General features: G+C 47.2%; 1 protein-coding gene across 1 annotated transcript in view; it reads left to right on the top strand.

Moving 5' to 3' along the window:
• The first annotated feature begins 190 nt into the window (after nt 1-190).
• SLC48A1 (solute carrier family 48 member 1) overlaps nt 191-22,888 on the top strand; it is a 28,490-nt gene continuing 5,792 nt past the window's right edge. The window contains exons 1-2 of the mRNA XM_044285314.1: nt 191-399; nt 15,547-15,714. Coding sequence (XP_044141249.1) covers nt 267-399; nt 15,547-15,714 — 301 coding nt within the window. The 5' untranslated portion in view covers nt 191-266. The remainder of the gene's footprint in view (nt 400-15,546; nt 15,715-22,888) is intronic.

Consider the following 22,888-nt stretch of genomic DNA (forward strand, 5'->3'; position numbering starts at 1 on the left):
CACTCCTGAGTCCCGTCTGTATGTGAGCCACAATATCTGCCTAGCAACAGGAGAAATTAGCGCTCCTTCTATTGGACATCTGGTTTGACTTTATTGATTGGTCACGGCCTTTAAACCCTCCCCTTTACCATGCAGCGATTGGTTCCCAGCAGTTTAGCTGGCAGTTGTGCTGACCAATCGGTGCTAGGAATGAAGAGAGTGATCTTGTTTGCGTCCCCCTGGTCTGGACTGAGGTTTGTGGTAGCGGAGTGATCTCCTGGCTTTCCATGGCGGTCACCAAGCAGCTCTGGATCCGGATCGTTTACGCCACAGTGGGCACCATATTTGGTTTGTCGGCTTTCCTGGCCTGGAATGTGGCTTTTGGGCAGCCCTGGACTGCGGCCATGGGTGGCCTGTCAGGTAGGGGCACTGTTAATGAGCCGCAGGTGTGAATCTGGATGACGTCATCGCGTGGAGTGGGCACTGTGGGTGGGGGCATGGTGGCACCTTACAGGGTAGATGGTGCCCCCTGAGGAGAGAGGTAGATCAGGGATCATCAGCCTCTGGCTCTCTAGCTGTTGTGAAACTACAACTCCCAGCATGCTCCCTTCACTTATATGACAGTTCTGGGAACAGGTGACTAAGTGTGCATGCTGGGAGTTGTAGTTTCACAACAGCTGGAGGTTGCAGACCCCCTGATCTAGATGATTAGGTCGCACAGGTTGATTATCAGCACAGCGCCATCCGGTGGCTGAGCTACAGACGTCTCTGTTGTGCTGCTTATACCCAATTAAAGGGGTTGTCCCATCTCAGACAACTGTCTAATAGGTGCGGGGACCCGCACCGACAATGAGAACGGATCGGGGAAGTGAATGGAGGCGCACTGCGCATGCACAGCCGCCCTCCATTCATTTGTATAGGGCCGCGGAAAATAGCCGAGTGCTGGCTCGGCTATTTCCGTCTTCTTCCCCCAGAAATGAATGGGAGCTGGGGCTGCGCGTGTGCGGTGCGCTCCCATTCACTTCTATGGGATCAGCCCTTGGTGGTGGATGGACCCCGGGAAATTTCCTGGGGTCCTCCAGCCACAGCTCTCCCCGCTTCGTTCTCGTTGTAGGTGCGGGTCCCAGTGGTGGGATCTGCACCTATCAGACAATGGGGGCATATCCTAGTGATATGCCCCCATATTCTGAGATGGGAATACCCCCTTAATGCACAGGTCAGAGTTATAGCCTACGTTAACAGTGACAGGAATGTCGCTGAATGGCTCGAAACACGTTAGATAAGACATGTAGTTGGAGTTTGCACCGAAGATCATGTGACCAAAGTGTGGCCTAACCCGCCCGATGGTCTGCGGTGGAGGGGGTGATGTACAGAGCGGTTTATGCTCCTTGTGAATGAAATCTGTCAGTGACATGTCATGACGGCACTTGTACTGTAGGGAGGAGGAAGATTTGGGTGAGGAGCACCCCCTGTGCTGGAGACCCCAACGATGGCTGGAATGGAGGGGATCTGATGTCCATATACCCTGTGAGTGCGTATGAGGATCTGTCGCTGGAGACCCCCTGTGTATGAGCGGCTCCTGCCTGAGCGCAGCACAATCTGTTGTTAAAGGGGTTCTCTGAGACTTTTATACTGATGGGTCCGTGATCCGTCCGCACTGTAAAAAATAACAAGTTCCATTTTTTTGCGGTGCGGAGGCACGGACAAACACTGCGGAAGCACTCCGCGGGGTTCCGTGCCTCCGTTCCGCACCACAGCTCCGGATTGTGGACCCCTCCGATGTGGGAAGCACATGGCCGGTGCCCGCATATTGCAGACCCGCTGTTTGCGGGCAGCAATACGGCCACGTGCATGAGGCCTTACTCCTATAGAAGTAAAAGCAGGATTCTGGGAGTTGTAGTGTCTGAACAGACGGAGGTTGCTCATACCAGGACTAGCATGTTGGGCCTCTTCATTGCTCATGGCATTGGACTGTGAGGAGAACCTGCCATTCAGCAGCACGCTGATTGGCCGGCTGGCAGACAGGCGCTTGGAGTATCCCCCCAAGTGTCCGCTTCAGTTGAATGACAAGTGTAGCAAACATGCCTCCCCCTCCAGGAAATTCTGGCAGCCGCTTATCTCCACAAGATCAAAAGCATCAGGCTTTCGAAAAGCAGCTGCCCGATCCTTATCTCAACCAACATCTGCCTGCTGGGAGTCGGGAGGCCCCCATACATACTAGATGGTCGGCTGACCCTGCTGAAATTGTCAGGTTCAGCCCACAGTTATCTGCCTGTATATATGTATTTAACCCCTAATTACCTTGTTTAAAGTGCCTCTCAGCAAAGGAGCTTTAAAGGGGCACTCTAGGAATGGCAAGGTTGAAGACCATGGTGGCATATTCATAGGTTCTGCCTAAATGTCTGGTTCCATGGTTAGGACCCTAACCAGCTGGGAGAACAGGGGTCCTGTGTTCCCCCTGGTGCCCTAAAATTCACCTGCAAAGGGGAGGAGAAGTGAGAGGGAGGCGGAGAGCGCGGGTTCCCCTCTGTCCACTGTAATCCATGTAGTTCTGGAAACGGGTAAGTGCATGCTGAGCCCGACCCCTGTCCATGGCACCATACGTAAGGCGTATACCGGCGCTTTGTGCTGCAATGCCACGCTCCATACACACATGGCATAGAGCAAGCCAGCAGGATCCAACTGGATTGGAGACCTTACAGGATATTTTTATTCAGAGAGACCTTCCCAAAAGACCACCTCTTTGAGAGGACCACTCTGTTATCGAGACCACAGTGCCACATTCTCGGCTCCCCCTTATATGAGGCATTCTTCTTTGGGTGATAGACGGATTAGACGCAGAGAGAGGTTTCCCATTTGGTGGCTGTGGAGGAAGGATAGTGACCCCCCTACAAGCTCGTCGTCCAGATACTATCTTTTTCCCCATGTCCTCTTTCCCCCTTGATGTGAATTACAGCTGTTCCGTTGATGATGATTATAGTTTCCCCATTGGGCCAGCGCTGCGCTCCACTGTCTAATAAGTTGTGGGCATTTCTGGGATCACGTGCCGTACATTGTGGGTTGTAACCAGGTTAGGATCACATGCACCATGTACCTGGGTAGCACCTACCCAATGAGGCAGCCTCGGTGGCAAAATGGGGGGGGGGGGGGGGATAAATAAATAATCTCGGATAATCCTTTTAAGTAGGAGACCAAGGCTGATCAGTGACTACTTTCCAAGTGCAGCTCTATAGTGGGCTGAACATTTCTGTGGTTGTTTAAAGGGGCTGTCCAACCCCAAACCAAATTTTATTGAGGGCAGGAAAAGAGTTAAAATGAAAGAAAATCGCGCACCGACAAGGTTCCCGTCCCCAGCAGACTGTAAATGTGACGTCCCTTCCATGATCACGTGCACTGCTGCAGCCTCCACTTGGGGACACATCACCACTGAGCCTAAGTAGATGGCTGCAGCAGTGCACGTGACTACAGATGGGAATTCACACCTCCACTCTGCCAGAGAGGTGAGATATTGAGGACCAGGTTCTGACACCTGGCACCTCCACTGATCAGCCTTTTGAAGAGGCCGTGGCGCTCATGCGAGCATCGCGTCCTCTTCACTGTCTAGACTGTGGCGCAGGCATGCTTAACCTGCAGCCCTCCAGCTGTTGCAAAACTACAACTCCCAGCATGCCCGAACAGCCTACAGCTATCAGCAGTGCATTGTGGGAGTTGTAGTTGTACAACAGCTGGAGGGCCGCAGGTTGAGCGTGCCTGCTGTAGCGGCTGGCACCTTCCTCTCCCATTCATGAGGGCCTCTTCAGCCAGCTCATCAGCGGTGGTGTCAATCTGATATTGATGACCTATCCTGAGGATAGATCAATAGCTAAGCACTGCACAACAGCCTTGAAGAGCGGGAAAAGGAGTCTTGCTGCTGAACCTGAACAGCATTAGTAGGACAATGCTTTCCTTCCTCCCTCCCTGTTCTTACTAAACTATATTTTTGGGGTCAAACTACTCCTTAAGCTCTGTTCACATCTGCTGTATGATTTACAATTTTTCTTTGCTGCCCTAGAAGAAGGAACAAAAGCACAATGGATATTTCCTTCATTTTTTTAAAAAGCTGCAGGTACCACTATATATTTTTTTTTTCTCCCATCAAATGTATTGATGGAGCTCCCACTGCAGATGTCCTCATAGCTCTGTGCTACGTGGTAAGGAAAATTTGCTAAAGTACAACCATCTTGTAGGACAACCTTGAAATATGGACAACTTGGGTTTAAGCAGCAGGTCCACAGTACAGCCCCTAGGCCAGAAGATGGGGTGCTGTTCACTACTTTTACAGTCCTTTTTGAGAGGATTAGTTGGTGGTCCTCTTCCAGTCAGTATCACCTGATGTCACTGTACGTGAGCATCTTGACGTCCGGTAGATCTTCTTCTTGGTCTAATGTATATTCATGTATCTGGTATTTTAGTTATTTTGTGGCAGTACGATTTGTGTGAGTCTTTCTTTTGTAAATCCCTCTGGGTGTTCTTGGAAGGGGACTTGCTCTCTCTGGATGGGATATTTTCTGCTTGGCTCTGCTAAAAACAGCTGCTTTTTGCAAGATAAGGCAAATCTGCTGCCAATAAGTCTGTTATGCACCTCAGGACTAAATGAATTCTTACCTTCATTAACCGCGGCTGTAGCATACCTAGCAGGCTAGAGCGCCAGTCAAGTTTGATGCCAGTACTTAACATTTTCAGTTAGCTTTGTGCTTTGGTGGTCCCAGTATGTGCTGGTTATCTACTGGTAGCAGTAGAGTCATTGCTAACATCTGCTGCTTTGGAGCACTGACAAAAAGTGAGAAGTAAGATGCTCAGAATCTTGTTTAAGGACTTGGTTGTCTTTGACCAAGTTTGAAGGAATTCTGTAGTCCAAATTGAAGAATTGGCTACCACTGTGGTCCTCCAGACAGGTTTCACTGAACCTCAAGACTCCATGGTCAGGCCTGAGGTTCCTTGAGCTTTGTTTTGGTAATGGTGGGGACATGACCTGATGGACCATGGTATGTTGATGGAGCTCAGTTCCCTCTTCCCCCTCAAGTTTTGAAATGTCCAAGTTTTGCATGATGCAGCTTGAGCCTTGTTACCACTGGCTGAAACTGTGGGGTCATAGTTTAGGCCTTGCCGTACGGTTATCAGTTCTACGTTGTAACAGCTCTATCATTATATGTAAGATATTTTTTTTCTGGACATCAGAAAATATCAGACGTTCTACGGGATGAGTAGCTTTGTTGGCGGCTGTATGGTCAGCCATTGACTATAGTGGACCGACCATGCAACCTCTGAGAAGGCAAAGTAGTTTCAACAGAAGCTTTTAGCTATATGTTCTTTGCAGCTCCATCCAATTTTTTGTTTTTCTTCTTGCTGCGAACTCTGCCTCCCATCTTTATTTTTTATATGGGCCTCTGAAAGGTCCCCATGTACTGCTCTGGTGGGCCATCTGTGTGTCCAGTCATTGATCAGATGCATCTTATGTCAAGATGGAGCAGGAAGCGGAGATCAGCAGGGGACCATATAATGCCTGACCTGGAGCGGTGGCAGATCGATGAGGCGAGTATTGACTTATCTCCTAATGGGGTTCTCCAAAACCCGGAACACCTTTTCATTTTTACAGGCAGGGTGCAGAGTTTAATAAAAGAACATGCCTGCGCGTGTCACTGCTGAGGTCATTTGGTTGGCCAGCAGGAGCGCCATGCAAGTAGACGGCACATCGCACTTCTGGTCCAATGAGGAGAAGGTTGCTCAGAGCTGGAACTGGAGCATTTAGGAAAAATTCACCCCTCCTCAACGCCTGCTCCCTGCCTGTAAATATGAAAGGGGGTTCCCAGTAACTGGAAGATCTTCCTTAACTTATTGCCTAATAGTTCTTGCCTCCTACGCATAATGTTTTCCAGATGACTGCTTTCCTGAACCTTGGAGGAGAGAAAAGAGTCTTGTAAAATTTACATAAACTATTGCAGCTTCTTTGAGAAACCTATAAAGGATGTAATCCTCACAAATGTGAACAGATTTTCTTTTCACTATGTGGGAAGTTTGTGGGTTAGATACAGTATATTGATGGACATCTAGTCAGATCGGTTGGGGGTCTGACTCTCGGCACTGCCACCGATCAGCTGCGGCACTCGTGTGAGGTTGTTGTATACCTTGATCTGTCTACCTGCCCGCTATCTACTTAGCAGTGGTAGAGTTGGGTATTACAGGTTTGTCCTATTCATATCCAGCACTGCTTTGTCAGGAAACTTTTTTATTTATTTATCACATATTTCTCACTTTTTGCCTAACTCAAACATTCCCTTTAACCCTTTTAAGCCCGGAGTTTTTTTTTTTTTTGCATTTTCGTTTTCCAGACAAGGGCTCCATAGGAAATGCTATGCAGCAGCTTTGTGTCAGTCGTAAACACACGGGCTGCTGCATACACGCTCCAGCTCCTCCAATCGCCACACGGGGGAGCCAGAGCACAACTGAGAGTGGGTTTCAGCACGCTCAGATGCTGTGGTCAGGATTGACCACGGCATCTGAGGGGTTAAATGTCCGCGATCGGCATTACTGCCATTTGCGGATATGAGCAGCGGGTGTCTGCTATAAGAAGTCTTTATACATGTACGGCGCTGGGCGTTAAGTGGTTAAAGGACTTATCTGGTTTAGAAAACCTATTTTCAGATACACAGTTCAGGCATTGAAATGAGAGGAGGGTCCCTTTACCCCATCAGCTCAATCTGCATATGCTGGGTTCCCCCCACAAATTAGTGCTAATTACGGTAGGTGTCCTGCTTATTGTTGGTGCACTCTACTCACACAAATGATTAAGAGGTCATTCCCTTTAATCCCCATGTCTGAAGCAGAAAGGACCTAAGGCTATATCGAATATATAGAACCTGCTGCGATTTTCATGCAACGCGTGAGTGATGCGTTAAAACCAACGCACATGTACACAGACCCATTGAAATGAATGGGTCCAGATTCCGTGCGAATGCTATGTGTTCACGTCACGCATTGCACCCGCGCAGAATACTCGCTCATGTGAAAGAGGCCTAAGTCACCATTTACACAAAGGCCAAGCAGAAAAAATATTGAGCCAGGTCCCTCAATGCCAGATGTCTCATCTCGTAACTTGGGTTGCTATATTTCCCTCTACAGGGTGCCAGCCTCTTCCCCAAGATGGCTGATTAAATGGGTCTTCTCATCTCAGACATTGGAATATCGTTAGACTATGCCACCCTATGTCAGATAGGTGATGGTCCCACCTCTGGCGCTTCTATCTCCATTCACTGCAACTTCATTCTGTGGCTCGCCACTGGAGTTCCAAAAAAAGGCAAGCGACTGCGTTTGCTTATTTTTGAAGTCCCTTAGCACTGACTGGAAAGTGCCCCACGCGTTCACCGCCACCTCTTTATTCACCACTATGGAACCGCCATAAATAGCTCAGCTATTTTCAGAACTCCATTAACGGAGACAGGAGGGTGGCGCGGATATGCCATCGATGTCTGAAGTGGGACTACCCCTTTAACTATTTCCTGTACAGTACAGATGACTTTCCTGGCGTATTCGCCCCATGGAATTATTTTACCGTGAAGTGAACAGTGTCTAACCTTGGTCTGACTCCTGACCGAGCAGTGAAATCGGCTGATATGTTCACGTGGCTCTCCACCATTACTTTGCAGATTTTCTAAAGCTGCTGAATCACGCTCTATGGTTTCCCTTGTTTTGAGGAAAAAAAAGGTCCAACTTCAGAAATTGTTCCCTTTTTGTGATTTTGTAGCAGGGCAAATATATGAAGTATGCAATATTTCTTGTTGATTCATGGTTTCAGCCACATGATGCTTCTTAAAGTGGTTGTCCCTCACGTAAATATTTCTTTGTTCATGTAGAACATAGCATCTTTTGAATTGGAATCATTTCAGAAAATTGCTCCTATGACTGTTACATACGTGTTATGGCGCCTCCTGTTGTATCTTTGATTCCCTCTCACGATGTCCACCCTAATGTGTCCAGTATCAATAAGAAACCACTTCTAGTGCACTGATTCTTACTGGCTGGCCTGCACGGTGGCAGGAATCATTCCACCATCCGTGTACAAGAGGATCCAGGTGGTCTGACTGAGCATGTGTGACCACCGGTACTGGACTCATGAGGTGGATGTTATGAGAAGATTACAAAAAAACATCAGGGGGCACAATAACAAGTATGTAACATTGTCTAAGAACGTATTTCTTTTAAATTCTGTAATGTCGTTCATCTAATAGAGACTTATAATAAAGGGACAACCTCTATAACCTTCTGATGAGAACTGATCTTTCCACAGTATTCATAATCTTAGGAGATTCAAAGGGGTTGTCTGGGTTCAGAGCTAAGCTCGGACATGCCCCCATTTTCACCCAGACAATGCCTCCTGATATTAGCATCTCTGATGCTCTCCATTGCTCTGCGCTGAATCGTGCCGGGCAAAGGTGCTTTTAGATGTGGTGATGTACCGGGCTCTCCATGGGGACTTCAGCCTAGCAGTGAGCCCAGTGATGTCAACGGCACTGATGGGCAGGCTTTAGAGCTGTTCTAGCCTGTAAAACGGTAAGGCAGCGCTAAAGCCCTCCCATCAGAGCCGGCGATGTCGCTTAGCTGGGCTCACTGTTAGGTGGAGGCCTCCGCCGAGTAGTATTAAAAACAATTCGGCGCAGGGCAAGGGACAGCATCGGAGCATGAAATGCTATGAAGCTCATATCGGGGCGGGGGGGGGGGTTTGAAGATGAGGGATCAGCTTTGAACCTGGACAACCCCTTTATTACATGAAATATGAAGATAACACTACTAGGACCATGACCTGAGGGTAAAGCTGGTCTTACAGATTAGATTGACGTTGTCCGATCCCACCATTTTTAGAGTGACTGACCAACCATGACATTGTATGGGAGTGTCCTGACTTTCCCCCAGCTCCATATGTCAGAGCAGGGCTGAGTAGTAAGATTTCAACATCCTTTTGTTCTGAGTGGAGATGAGCTGCCTGAGGTGTCTGGTAGCTGCTCATGTACCTCTCACAATCTGAAACAAATGGACAGTCCGTCAAACTGAGCATGCATGTGTATGTGTGAGGAGGGTGGAATAACGATCGGCCGAACAGGCATTCATACTATGGCTATCTAAGATTTGGCTTCCATTTGGTCTGAACAGCTTCATGCTGCAGATGAGAGCACACCTGTAATGGTCAGAGCCTGGTCAGGAGGCCATATCTATGTGTATGAGCCATGCTCCTTGATGATCACCTGTCATATTAAAGGGGCTTTCTCACTGCACTACTTATCCCCTGTCCACAGGATCACTGGGGGTCCAACTATTGGGACCCGCCTCCCCCGCGATGATGAAAAACCAGTTCCCGGAGTACCCTATGAGGATAGGTGGACCCCACTTCTATCTGACTGTCGACTACAGCTTTGGTAATGGAGTGGAGGTGCGTAGGTGCGATAGGTAGTGGGGAAAACCCCTTTAAGGGTGCATTCACACATGGCGCGTTTCTTGCAGACATTTCTGCTACTGAAAATCAGCTAATCCGTTCCATTCATCTGAATGCGGTTGGAGGTAAGCACATTGATGTCTACAAGCCCCCTTCCGATGAGTCGGGCAGTTGTAGTCATTTCTGAAACAAAGTTAGCTATATGTGAATATACCCAAAAAAGTAGAGGGAAAGCTGCTTTCACCAGCCAAGAGGCAAGAGTCTGTGCATGGGGCCTCCAGAGGGTCTGTCACCCCTCCTGACATGTCGTCTGGTTTTAGGAAGTAGTAACAATTCTGGAGAATAAATTTTTAGGACTCTGTCGTACCATTCCTCTATTATTCCTACTAGAAATGTAGGAATTAATTTCCAACAACCAGTAGCTAAGGTCCAGTAGGCTGTGTGTCCCTAGGCACTATTCAGTCGGTGCTGCTGGGGTCAGACTTTGCAGGGACACCCATCTTGGCCTTCACTGAAGACTGATCGAAAGCTTCTAGTAGAAATAATAGAATTGTAAAGAACAGAATTTTTTTGCAAGGGGGATTGAATTATTTACTAAAACACATGCCCGGAGAGGTGACAGGTCCTCTTTTATATATCTACGCTCAAGTCAAGAAATCCAAAAGTTAATCAGATCTAAGTTTCTTCAAGTGCGGTCTATAAGCCAGGGATGCTTAACCTGCAGCCCTCCAGCTGCTGCAAAACTCCAGCATGCCCTAATAGCTGTAGGCTGTCCGGGCATACCGGGAGTTGTAGTTTTGCAACAGCTGGAGGGAGCGCAGGTTGGGCATCCCTGTTATAACCAAAGCTACTGCAGTGACAAATTGAGCTCTGCTACATCTGTATGTCCATGGTTTCTGTGTGTTTTGCTTGGTTATCAGGAAGACTTGTGAAACCCCTCTGCCAAGTCATTGGTTTCAGCTACATTGTGACAGTGCAGCGTCACCAGCACATTACATAATACACCACCGCGTTCACAAAGGCTGCTCTGCCCACAAACAGCGAATCCCCCCTGTGAGAATAGAGGTGCAGTGCGCACGTCTGCTCCTGTCTCCATTCGCTGTCTATGGGACTTCAGCACTTGGCCATCTCCGGCAGTCCCATACAAGTGAGTGGAGTGGTGGTGACACATGCCCGTCACTGCTCCATTCACCAGAGTACTCTTGGACTAGGGTTGGACGATATCAAAAATATTCCCACAATAACGATATTAAGAAATTTATCGTGATAACAATATATATCGCGATAAATGCCCATTTAGAAGAAAAAAAAAACCACTTGGGGCCACAAGGAGGCGTTATACTGTATGGGGGCAGCCACAGGGAGGCGTTATACTGTATGGGGGCAGCCACAGGGAGGCGTTATACTGTATGGGGGCAGCCACAGGGAGGCGTTATACTGTATGGGGGCAGCCACAGGGAGGCGTTGTACTGTATGAATCATTGGTGGCAGTGGCCACAGGGTCCCCCTCACATCTTTGGTGGCAGTGGGCCCCTCCTCCCTCCCCAGTTTTAATCATTGGAGGCCACAGGGTCGTCACCCCATAATTGGTGGCAGTGGGCAGTTCCGATCGGAGTCCCAGCAGTGTAATGCTGGGGCTCCGATCGGTTACCATGGCAGCCAGGAGTCACGCTACTGAAGCCCTGGCTGCCATGGTATGTTAGTGAGCAGCATTATACTGACGTGCGCCGTGGCCGCCGGGCGCTCCTTCTTCTGTCTGTGCGGCGCATTGCTAATGCTTATAGCATTAGCAATGCGCCACACAGACCTATGAGAAGGAGCGACCGGCGGCCACGGCGCACGTGAGTATAATGCTGCTCACTAACATACCATGGCAGCCAGGGCTTCAGTAGCTTCCTGGCTGCCATGGTAACCGATTGGAGCCCCAGCATTACACTGCTGGGACTCCGATTGGAACTGCCCACTGCCACCAATTATGGGGTGACGACCCTGTGGCCTCCAATGATTAATACTGGGGAGGGAGGGGCGCACTGCCACCAATGCAGGGGCTTAAGAACATTCCCGGCACCAGACCTCTGAGAGGACGCTGTGATCACCTGAGGGGTTAATTGCGCGGATCACAGCGTCCTCTCAGAGGTCGGGTGCCGGGAATACGAGTCACAGAATTCCTTCCCTCCCTCACGCCGGCCCAATGGCTAAGAGCGCCGCCACTAGCGTACAAGTACTCTGTAAATGTGCAGTACGGTTCATGCTGGGGCGGGTGGCCGCGGACGCAGATTTAGAAGCGGTCAGCGCACATGACCGCTTCTATGACGTCACAAAATACCGCGGTATTTAGGAAACTGCGATATCGAAGTTTTTTTTTAATACCGCGGTATATCGTGATACCGGTATATCGCCAACCCTATCTTGGACCCCGTTTTTGTGATCGTTGGGGGTCCCAGGAATCCACCCCTCTCCCAGCAACCATACATTTATCAGCTATCCTGTGGATAGGCGATACATTTTGTTTGTGGGCCAACCCCTTAAAAATTTTAAATATTGTCCATTTTGACAGTTTTTTTGTAAAATTGGAGGAAACGATAAATATAATTGTTGTATTTTATCTGCGTATGGGGTCATGATCCTGAAAACCTTTTAATGTGAACATGGTTTTATTTATTTTGATGTTGGTACTTATTTACTAGGTATAACCTATGCTGGGACCATTTAAAGGGAGTCTGTCAGCAGTTTTGTCATTTGTTAAAGGCTACTTTCACATATATATATTATTTTTTTCCGGTATTTATGTTCGGCAGGGGATTTTATGGAGGTAGGGGCAACATCGGAATCTCATTGACTCAACCCAATAAAAACATGTATAGAAGACTGCTCTATAATAGGCAGGCTGTCGGTATAATGCTGGCAGGTATAGCACACTGCAATACAGAAGGATTGCACTGCATTATACCAGCAATCACAGTATGCACACAAACGTATTTTCTTTCCGTGTCCATTCCGTTTTTGTTTTTTTGCGGACTGTATGCGGAACGATTTATTTCAATAGGTCTGCCCAAAAAAATGGAAGTTACATATTTCCGTATGACTGTATTTCAGTTCCGCAAAAAAATAGAACGTGTCCTATTATTGTCCGCTTTATGGACAAGGATAGGACTGTTCTATTAGGGTCCAGCTGTTCCGTTCCGCAAAATACGGAATGCACACGGACATCATCCGTATTTTTTGCGGACCGCAAAATACATACGGTCGTGTGCATGAGGCCTAACTCAAGTCCTGTAGTGTGACTAAAGTTTTTTTTTAAATGTTTTTTTAAATTGAAATATAAAACTTAACGAATTAAAGTTATGATGTGTAACATATATGGTAAACAGCAGACAAAAAACAAATCCATAGTTGATAATTTTTTTTATTTTTTATACATCTCTCCTCCACAAAACAATATGGTACAACAACAGAAACAAGAAAATTACTGCTCGTTCCGCAAAAATCGAGCCCTCACACAGCTGTGTCCATGAAAAAAAAAAAAAAAAGTTCTGGCTCTTTGAATGTGGAGATGCAAAATGTAAAACCTAAAAAATAAAAATTGGTATGGCCATGATTGTTCTGACCCTCAGACTAAAATTATACTGCATGGTCAACAGCGTAAAAAAATGCTTGCAGAAGGTTGTTTTTTTTAATTTTTATTTTTTATATTTTCTCCCCCTTTCCATTCCCTCTAAGTAACAGTATTTAATACATTTTTCAATGCATTGAATGTACCCCAATATGGTGCAGCTAAAACTACAGCTCATCCAGCAAAAGAATGGAAAATCATCACCTCATAAAGGTCAAAACTGGCTGCAACGGTAAAGGGTTAAAAAAAAACATGTTCCTGCTATACAGTACTGCAGTGTTGTATTGTAGTGACTGTACACAAGCACATTTTTGAGGGCCAGAAAGGTTTTCAGGTGGTTAACACTTTTCATGTGTTCCTGTTAGAATGTGATTGTGTGGACTGACATCTGGGGCACAGCTGCTGCCAGGCACAAGCAGTAGGAGTGGCCAACCTGAGGCTTTCCAGCTGCTGCAAAACTACAACTCCCAGCATGCCCAGACTGCCTACAGCAGTGCATGGTGGGAGTTGTAGTTTCACAACAGCTGGAGAGCCGCAGGTTGGCCATGGCATTAGTGTCTGGGACCTTCTCCTAGCTCCAGAACAGGACAACTTAAAGGGGTTGTCCTACAAAAAATATTCTACCGTTTTTTAACCAGCACCTGTATCTGAAAACTTTTGTAACTGCGTGTAATTAGAAATTTAGCATAGCCACTGAGTTATTCAATATAATGTATTTTGTATAGCGCCACCTGCTGCTTGTTCTTTTTCTTATTTATTTGCCCTGCTCACTGAGAAGGCCGCACATGCTCAGTTTCACTTTTCAGCTGCCTCCTCAGCTGTGATAGTGAAAGAGCATGGACATGCCCCCTGGGCTGTGATAGGGAGAGCATGGACACGCCCCCTCAGCTGCAGCAGAACAGACACGCCCCTGAGCTGTCAGCTTGATATAAATCTAGCAGAGCAATGATTGTGGAGATCTCTGGATCCATGTGAGGTGCAGGGCTGGTTCTAGCTTTGTTAGAAAGAGATTGTCATGTACTGTATTAAGTTTGATTTTCATTTTTTACATTAATCATGGGGCAACTCCTTTTAAGTGAACAGACAGCAGCCACGCATGCATGGCCATCCTCTGTTCACTGCTCGCTAGGCTATTTTCTGAACTCCCATAGAGATGAATGGAGAGCACGGCGTGCTCTCCTTCACTTCGGGGGCTCAGTTTTCTAGATAGGTGCAGGTCCCACCTCTGGAACCCACTCCTATTTGACATTGACAGCATATCCTAGTGTGGTGCCATCAATGTCCCAAATGGGCCACCCCCTTTAAGCCTGAGTGCCTGTTTACAGATTGGTCCATGTGCAAAGTTCCAACTAGAGTTAACGGAGAGTAACTGGTGTGCCTTTTTGAAAATCTTTGAGGAAGGGCGCATTTACACCGTGTTTTGCGGTCCGCAGTTTGAGGAACGGGCGGGCTATTATAGAAATGCCTATTCTTGTCCGACAAAAAAATTGGCAGGGGTCTGAATCCTGGCATTCCCGCCGATCAGCTGTTTCAGGACTCGCAGGCGCTCTGGTGAGCAATGCAGGCTCCCCACCAGCCTTCCAAGCACTGTGCCATACATCGTATAGTGGCAGTATGCTTGGTATTGTACTGATATTATTTATGTATTCACTAATATTTCACTTCGTCAGCATAGTACTCACAGATTTGTCAGTCCACCTCTCTGAAACCATGGAATGTAGACTTCAGCCAAGCTTCATTCAGCCCTGAAGAAGGACACTGTCATCAGAAACGTTTTATATATATTTTTTTTTTATGGTGATTAAATACAGTACCGGGATTAGTACACAGAATTCCCTGTGTCTGGACTTTGTTCTTTGGATAACACCAACACCTTTAGCTCTGCATAGAGTTTGACATTGGAGAAGGCTTCCTTCCCCTACCTGTGTCGGTGATGTACTGGAAAGGGGCATGCTGGCTGGCTCGGTTCAGTAGCTAAGCCAGTGTCCTTTTCTGTTGCCGCATTAGGCACAATGGGGAAGGGAGCTGGCTTAGCTAATGGAATGAGCCAGTCAGCCAGCCACGTCACTGACACAATGAAAGGGAGGAAGTCTATATGTAGGTACCAGGATCGCCGCTGACATCATAGAACCCTAGAATTGTATCAGTAAGCTACATCTATTTTTATTTGAAGCAGATTTTGTCTAGCTGGAAAAGCCCTTTAATAAAACACCATATAGAAACATTGTTACTGATATGGACCAATAAAAATAGTGATCGTCTCATCCACTTTGCTGGTACTGTATACTGTTGCAGAGTTCTCCTCCACAAATCCGGTTGGGGAATCCACAGCATTTCCGAAAATTTGTGGATGTGCCTATGGTCTATTCTGGTGGTGTGCTATAAATGTGTAGTGCAGAAAGCCTCCTAAGCCCTTGAACTTGATTCTTGTAGGAAAACGATGTTCTCCTTATTCAACAATGTAATCTGGTGTGTATTTTTTCCCCTGTAGGCGTTTTGGCCCTGTGGGCCCTCATCACACACATCATGTATGTCCAGGACTTCTGGAGAACATGGCTGAAGGGACTGCGCTTCTTCCTCTCTATTGGGATTTTCTTCTTTATCCTGGCTGCCATAGCTTTCATCACATTCCTTGCTTTAGCCATAACCAATCATCAATGTAAGTATCCAGCCTTCAGCCAAATGACCACTGTAGTAGGTAGAACTTGCATGTAGCATGATCTGACCAGGTATTTTGAAGTTGTGGCAATGTGTAACTGGTCCTAATGATTGGATCTTTCCAAAAAGGCCAAGGAATGTCCAGATAATGCTCTGATGTTTGGCAAGTTGGAGCTGAGGTGCCTACAGGATCACTAGTGACTTCTCAATGTAATGAACTGCAAATAAACTGATGGCCTACAAGAGTAGTTTGGTGGCTGATGTCCCATTCCTTGCATGTAAGGTAGTTTATCCTGCAGGACAGAGCAGTGGGTGTTCAGAGTGAAGCTGCTGATGATCACTACTGCTGGACCAAGGCTACAGATCCTTTTCCATGGTCCACTGATTGGTGCCTGTCTGGAAGGCCATTACACAGGCCGATGCAAACTGCATTCAGAGCGAACAATCATTAATCATGCAACGATCACGCATGCAGTCTGCACATTGCCAGAAGCTCATCCACTTGTTACTTGGCAGGATGATCTGCAGACAGACTATTATTTCTGTGGCTTCTTAGATTGTCAGTTCAGCCAACAAACAACCGAGGTGGGAGGCTTAGACATGTCCGTGATCACACCCAGTGACATAACCTAGTTTTTATAAGGCAGACAAAAGAAGTGCATCCATTCAGTTTAGCCTATAATCCTGCAGTGTTTATCCAGAGGAAGGCAAAAAACTAGGGGTGCACCAAAATGAAAATTCTGGTCCGAAACCGAAAATTCAGGATGCCCTTGACTGAAAACCGAAACTGCCTTTTTGCCCAAATACTTTTAAAAATACTTTTTTTTAAATGATATTCATAACAGTGCCATCCACAGACCCCCCCACCTCATAACAGTGCCATCCACAGACCCCCCCACCTCATAACAGTGCCATCCACAGACCCCACCCACCCCATAACAGTGCCATCCACAGACCCCACCCCATAACAGTGCCATCCACAGACCCCCCCACCCACCCCATAACAGTGCCATCCACAGACCCCCCCCACCCCCCCCCCCCATTGCCGCTCCAGTACAGACTAGTTATAAAATGTGTACAATTAATAAGGATTCTATTCATGAGGCCCCCTCTGCAGTAGAACATTCAATATAGCCACATCCTACTCACAGGGCTGTTATCTTAATGCTGGCCGGCTGGGCAGACGAGCGGCAGCGTCACGACTGACGTCACATGCCTGCGCCGCTTCCTTCATTCAGAAAGTAGGCCGGGCACATGACGTCAGTCGTGACGCTGCCGCTCGTCTGCCCAGCCGGCCAGCATTAAGATAACAGCCCTGTGAGTAGGATGTGGCTATATTGAATGTTCTACTGCAGAGGGGGCCTCATGAATAGAATGCTTATTAATTGTACACATTATATAACTACTGGAGCTGGGGGCCGGAGCACAGTGAACGCACCGGCCCCCAGCTCCTCCTCCCAGTCCCTCCCTGCTATTTTCTGCCGATATGTACCAATATCGGCCGAAATGGATTAGGCCCATTTTCGGCCGATATTTTCGGCCGCCGGAATTTCGGTGCACCCCTACAAAAAACCACCGTGAGGTAGAATCCATCTAGGTGGGGGGGTCCTTCCTGGCACCCAATCTGTCAACCAGCAGAATAACTCCATTGATTGATGACCCTTCTCCAGGAATCTAAAACCTGTAATATTATTACACTCCAGAAATACATCCAGGCCCCTCTTGAACTCTTTTAGTGAACTCCCCATCACCATCTCCTCAGGCAGAGAGTTCCATAGTCTCACTGCTCTTACCGTAAAGAATTCTCTTCTATGTTTGTGTACAAACCTTCTTTCCTCCAGACGCAGAGGATGTCCCCTCGTCACAGTCACCGTCCTGGGGATAAATAGATCGTGAGAGAGAGCTGTGTATTGATCTGTTGATCTTTACTATACTAGACCAGGGATGGCCAACCTGCGGCTCTCTAGCTGTTGCAAAACTACAACTCCCAACATGCCCAGAGTGCCTACAGCAAGGCTTGGTGGGAATTGTAGTTTTACAACAGCTGGAGAGCCACAGGTTGGCCATCCCTGGTCTAGTAGCCCCTTTTTACAGTACAGTGCAGTACTACATGCCCTCTGTCTGTGCCAGGATAAGCTACTCCTTTGCATGTCAGGTGATGGTGGCCCCATTTAATTTTTCTGGTACACTGTGTGCTATACAGGACCCAGCATGTTATGTCACTGGGTTACAATGGTCGTTCCAGAAACAATTGGGGTCCATTCACATGGACACCGGCAATGTGCGGCCCGCACATCGCCAGCACTCGTAGAAAGTGCGGATCCACAAATGCGGATGCGGACAGCACGATGTGGACCCATTTTGCGGACGTGTGCATGGACCCTTAACATAATATCTTGAGGGACCGCTGTACTTATACATACAGTAGTTATTAGATCTCCCCTCAGCCATCTTTTTTTTTTTTTTTCTATACTAAATAACCATGAGTTCAGTAATTAAAATCTGGGTGCCGTAGTCCACCCGTTCCATTTATTACTTAATTGCCCACCTTTGAACCTGCTTGAACTCCATTATGCCTTACCTGTACGCTGGTGCCCAAAATTGGGCACTATAAAAAATTGTTCCTAGTGGTCCATCTAAGGGGGAGGGGTTCTTATCTATAAAGTGATCAAAAAATATTTTCATGTTCCTCTGTAGAGTAAGGTCTAGTACGATATCATTAAAAGGGTTGTGCAATAATGGGAGGGGGTCTGGCAAACCTCCCACTTGGTCGGCCCTGTAAAAGGAAGTTTACTTACTTGTTTCTGGCTCCTTCTTCTGGCCGGCGATGCTCTGCTGGGCTCCCTTGCTGAAAACATCTGGTTTGACGCCACCTACAGCCTGTCGCTGGCCGTGGCAGTGATCGGATTCCCTTGAGTCATGTGACCATTTGTAATGCTATAAGAGGAGCCAGTCACTGCTGCCAGTGATTGGCTGCAGGAGCTGTCATGGTGGAGAGGGGGAACGAGACAGCCAGCTGTATATAGGAAACAGCAGCACCACAAGTTCTGCAGCGGCAACATGTTTAATGAAGATTTTTTGGAAAGTTGCTTAATTTTGAACTTGGGAAGTAAATGAACACCCAAAAAATAAATAAATAAAAAAAAACATCTCAGTGCAGAGGTGTCCATCAGCCTTTAAAGATAATAAAATACCTTATCTCCTGCAGTGGGTTTCTCTTTCTTATATTCATGCTTTAATTTTGCTAAAAAAGCGTTTATTTTTTGTTTAGTTTTTTATTTATTATGCAAATGAACCCTGAAGATGCCCAGAGGGACGTTATTCTTCACCCTCTGAGCCCAGTAAGGCCCCCCCTGCAGTGCCTAGACCGACTTAATTTAGAGCCCAAGCACGCCTCCTCGTTATGCAGTATCGTCCCACAGCCTAGTTTAACGGGTCCGTGAAAAAACGCAGAGGCGCACAAGATTGTCGTCCGGTCACATGGAGTGAGGAACGATATGGCAGTGACAAGTAACACGTATGCAGATATCTGTTCTAATCAAAGTGTTCCCTCAGCCAAATGTTCCGATTTATGTCCACTCTAGTAATGAAGCTTAAAGGGAATTTGTCACCTGGTTTGACCATATTAAGCGGTCACCATTGCCATGTTTAATAAAATTATCTCCTGCAGTGGTTTTCTCTTTCTTATATTCATGCTTTAATTTTGCTAAAAAAGCAATTTTTTTATTATGCAAATGAACCCTGAAGATGCCCAGAGGGGCGTTATTCTTCACCCTCTGATCCCAGTAACGCCCCCCTGCGGTGCCTAGAGCTCAGCTCATTATGCATTATCGTCCCACAGCCTAGTTTAATGGCGCCGCGCTCTCTGCTACGTCAACTAATTAATTCAAGCCACGCACCTGGAATCTTCAATTCATCCATCTGAAATCTCGCGCAGGCGCAGTACTGCCTGCGCCTGTGTGATCCAACCACGACGTCACTGAGCTCGGCGCATGCCTAGTGACACTTTTGAGGCTGTTGCCCTCAGGAGCGGTTGGATCGCACAGGCAGTAGGCGGTACTGCGCCTGCACGAGATTTCAGACGGATGAATTGAAGATTCCAGGTGCGTGGCTTGAATTAATTAGTTGACGTAGCAGAGAGCGCGGCGCCGTTAAACTAGGCTGTGGGACGATAATGCATAACGAGCTGAGCTCTAGGCACCGCAGGGGGGCATTACTGGGATCAGAGGGTGAAGAATAATGCCCCTCTGGGCATCTTCAGGCATAATAAAAAAATTGCTTTTTTAGCAAAATTAAAGCATGAATATAAGAAAGAGAAAACCACTGCAGGAGATAATTTTATTAAACATGGCAATGGTGACCGCTTAATATGGTCAAACCAGGTGACAAATTCCCTTTAAGCTTCATTACTAGAGTGGACATAAATCGGAACATTTGGCTGAGGGAACACTTTGATTAGAACAGATATCTGCATACGTGTTACTTGTCACTGCCATATCGTTCCTCACTCCATGTGACCGGACGTACAATGCTTAACATCAGGTGATACCACACATGTGATCGCACCTCCCAGGATGAGAACACTATGACATCTGTGTGCTGTAACTGCAAATGTTATCTGGACAAGACCTACTTATAAACTGTATTAGGCCTCATGCACACGACCGTTCTTGTGTTCCGTTCCGCAAAATGGGGTTCCGTTGTACCGTGATCCGTTTCTGTTTTTGTTTCCGTGTGTCTTCCTTTATTTTTGGAGGATCTCCAGACATGAAGGAAAGTAAATATGTCTAAGTCAAGTTTGCCATGCAAATGATAGGGGAAAAAAACGGACGCGGATGACAATCTTGTGTGCCTCCATGTTTTTTCACGGACCCATTGACTTGAATGGGTCCGCGAACCGTTTTTCGTGAAAAAAATAGGACAGGTTATATTTTTTGGACGGCCTGGAACCACGGATCACGGACGCGGATGACAAACGGTGCATTAGCTGAGTTTTCAACTGACCCATTGAAAGTCAATGGGTCCGCAGAAAATCACGAAAGACGGAACAACGGACACGGAATGAAACAACGGTCGTGTGCATGAGGCCTTAATTATATAGCAGGAGTATAATATGATGACAATATAATTAGATTTTTCTCCCTAATTCTGTTTGCACACCATTCACTTGGAACTGTCATGGCTAACTGTATAGACGGCAGCCCTGCGAATTTTAAAGGGGATGTCCGATAACAAAAAAAATAAAATAAAATTATAAACAGATGCAAATGTTCTAAAGCTAAAAAATATGCTAAAAGGTATATTCCGGGGAAAGAGAACCATACAGTACATGGTACCATCTGTTGGGACTTCCTAAGAATCGATGATTTAACTGACCTTGGAACGGGACAAGGAGAAGTAACCATGCCAGATATCTGTACACAGACCGCTGTTTCGGGCGGTTGCCCTCATCAGTGTAGAGTACATATCTGGCGGGCTTAGTGCGGTGGCTTGGACGCAGTCCGTTCGGTGCTGGCGCTCCTGTCACAATGATAATCTCTTAAAATTCTTATTTTTAGATCTTTGCTCCACTTCTTCCTGTTACCACTCGCCTACATGTGGTCAGGCACCCTCGCTGCTCCAATGCCGGGCCCGCAAATCTTGCATTTGTGCTGGTGGCAGTACAATCGATGCATGTCAAGACCTCAGAGCAGGGTTGACCACTCTGAGATGTTTAAAGTATAACTGTCGTATTTTTATTTTTTTTGAGTATTGGATTGTGGTGATTATTATCTCCTTGGTGGCCCTATTTCAACTTTTTACTGTGTATTCAATTGATACAGCTGATATCGGCGCTCATGTTCTCTCAGCAGCACGGGGAGAAGGAAGCTGTCTTCCTCCCTCCCCCCTGTGCTGCTGCCGCTGCCACCAAGGAGAAGAGGGGGGCGGAGGAGGGGCGGGTGCACTGTGCCACCAATGATAGGACTATTCCCACACAGAGCGGCGCCCAGCGATGTCTCAGCACTCGCCATTATTCCTGGGCGCCGCTCTGTTCGCCCGCAGTGCCACATTACTGTCTCCTCTCCTGCTCCACATGCTGCTGATTTACTATCGGAGCGATGGGAGGAGACATCAGCTTCACTAGTGGGCGTTCCTTCTCCCTGCACTGCGATTGGACAGCGCTACAGCCAGGAAGAAGGAACACCCACTAGTGAAGCTGATGTCTCCTCCCCGTCACTCTGATAGTAATGTGGAGCAGGAGAGGAGACAGTAATGGGGCACTGCGGGCGAATGGAGCGGCGCTCCAGGACTAATGGTGAGTGCTGGGACATCGCTGGGTGTGTAGCCGCTCTGTGTGTAGCCTGATACTTAGTCTGGACCCAGGAAAAGTAGTCAGTCAGTCAGTCTTTAACACAATACAGGAGGCGGGTGCCGGCAGCAGAATCGCATTGCCGACACCCTGCCCCTGACATGGAGCTGCGATCAGCGGCAGTTAACCCCTCAGGTGCGGCACCTCAGCGGCAGTTAACCCCTTATCTGCCAGTACCCGCCTCCTGTATAAAGGGGTAATTATCATTGGTGGTGCAGTGTGCCCCCCCTCAACCCCCCCATTCCATTAAAATCATTGGTGGCACAGTGCGCCGGCCCCTCTCAACCCCCCAGTATGAAAATCATTGGTGGCAGTGGGCACAGGGTCCTCTCCCCTCCCCCTCATTGGTGGTGCAGTGGCAGCTTCTGATCGGAGCCCCAGCTGTGTAATCCTGGGGCTCCGATCGGTTACCATGGCAGCCAGGACTCTACAGAAGCCCTGACTGCCATGGTAACATCCCTGATGCTGTGAGCAGCAGGAACAGTGTGAAGTCCTATTCACCCTGATAGAGATCTATCAGGCTGAATAGGACAAGGGATGAAAGATCCCAGGTTCTAGCCCCTAAGGGGGGAAATAGTTATTAAATAAAAAGTGTAAAAAAAAAAAAAAGTGAAACCCCCCACCAAAATATGAAGTATAAATCACCCCCTTTTCCCAATTTCACATATAAAATATATAAATAATAAACATATTACATATCGCCACGTCAGAAAAGTCCAAACTATTAAAATATAAAAAAAAATCTAGGTGGTGAATGCCGGAACAGAAAAAATAAATAAAAACTGCTCGATTCGCCATTTTTTAAAATGTGGAATGCACGTGGCTT

This window comes from Bufo gargarizans, chromosome 3 (assembly GCF_014858855.1).
Source record: "Bufo gargarizans isolate SCDJY-AF-19 chromosome 3, ASM1485885v1, whole genome shotgun sequence".
NCBI classification, from domain to species: domain Eukaryota; kingdom Metazoa; phylum Chordata; class Amphibia; order Anura; family Bufonidae; genus Bufo; species Bufo gargarizans.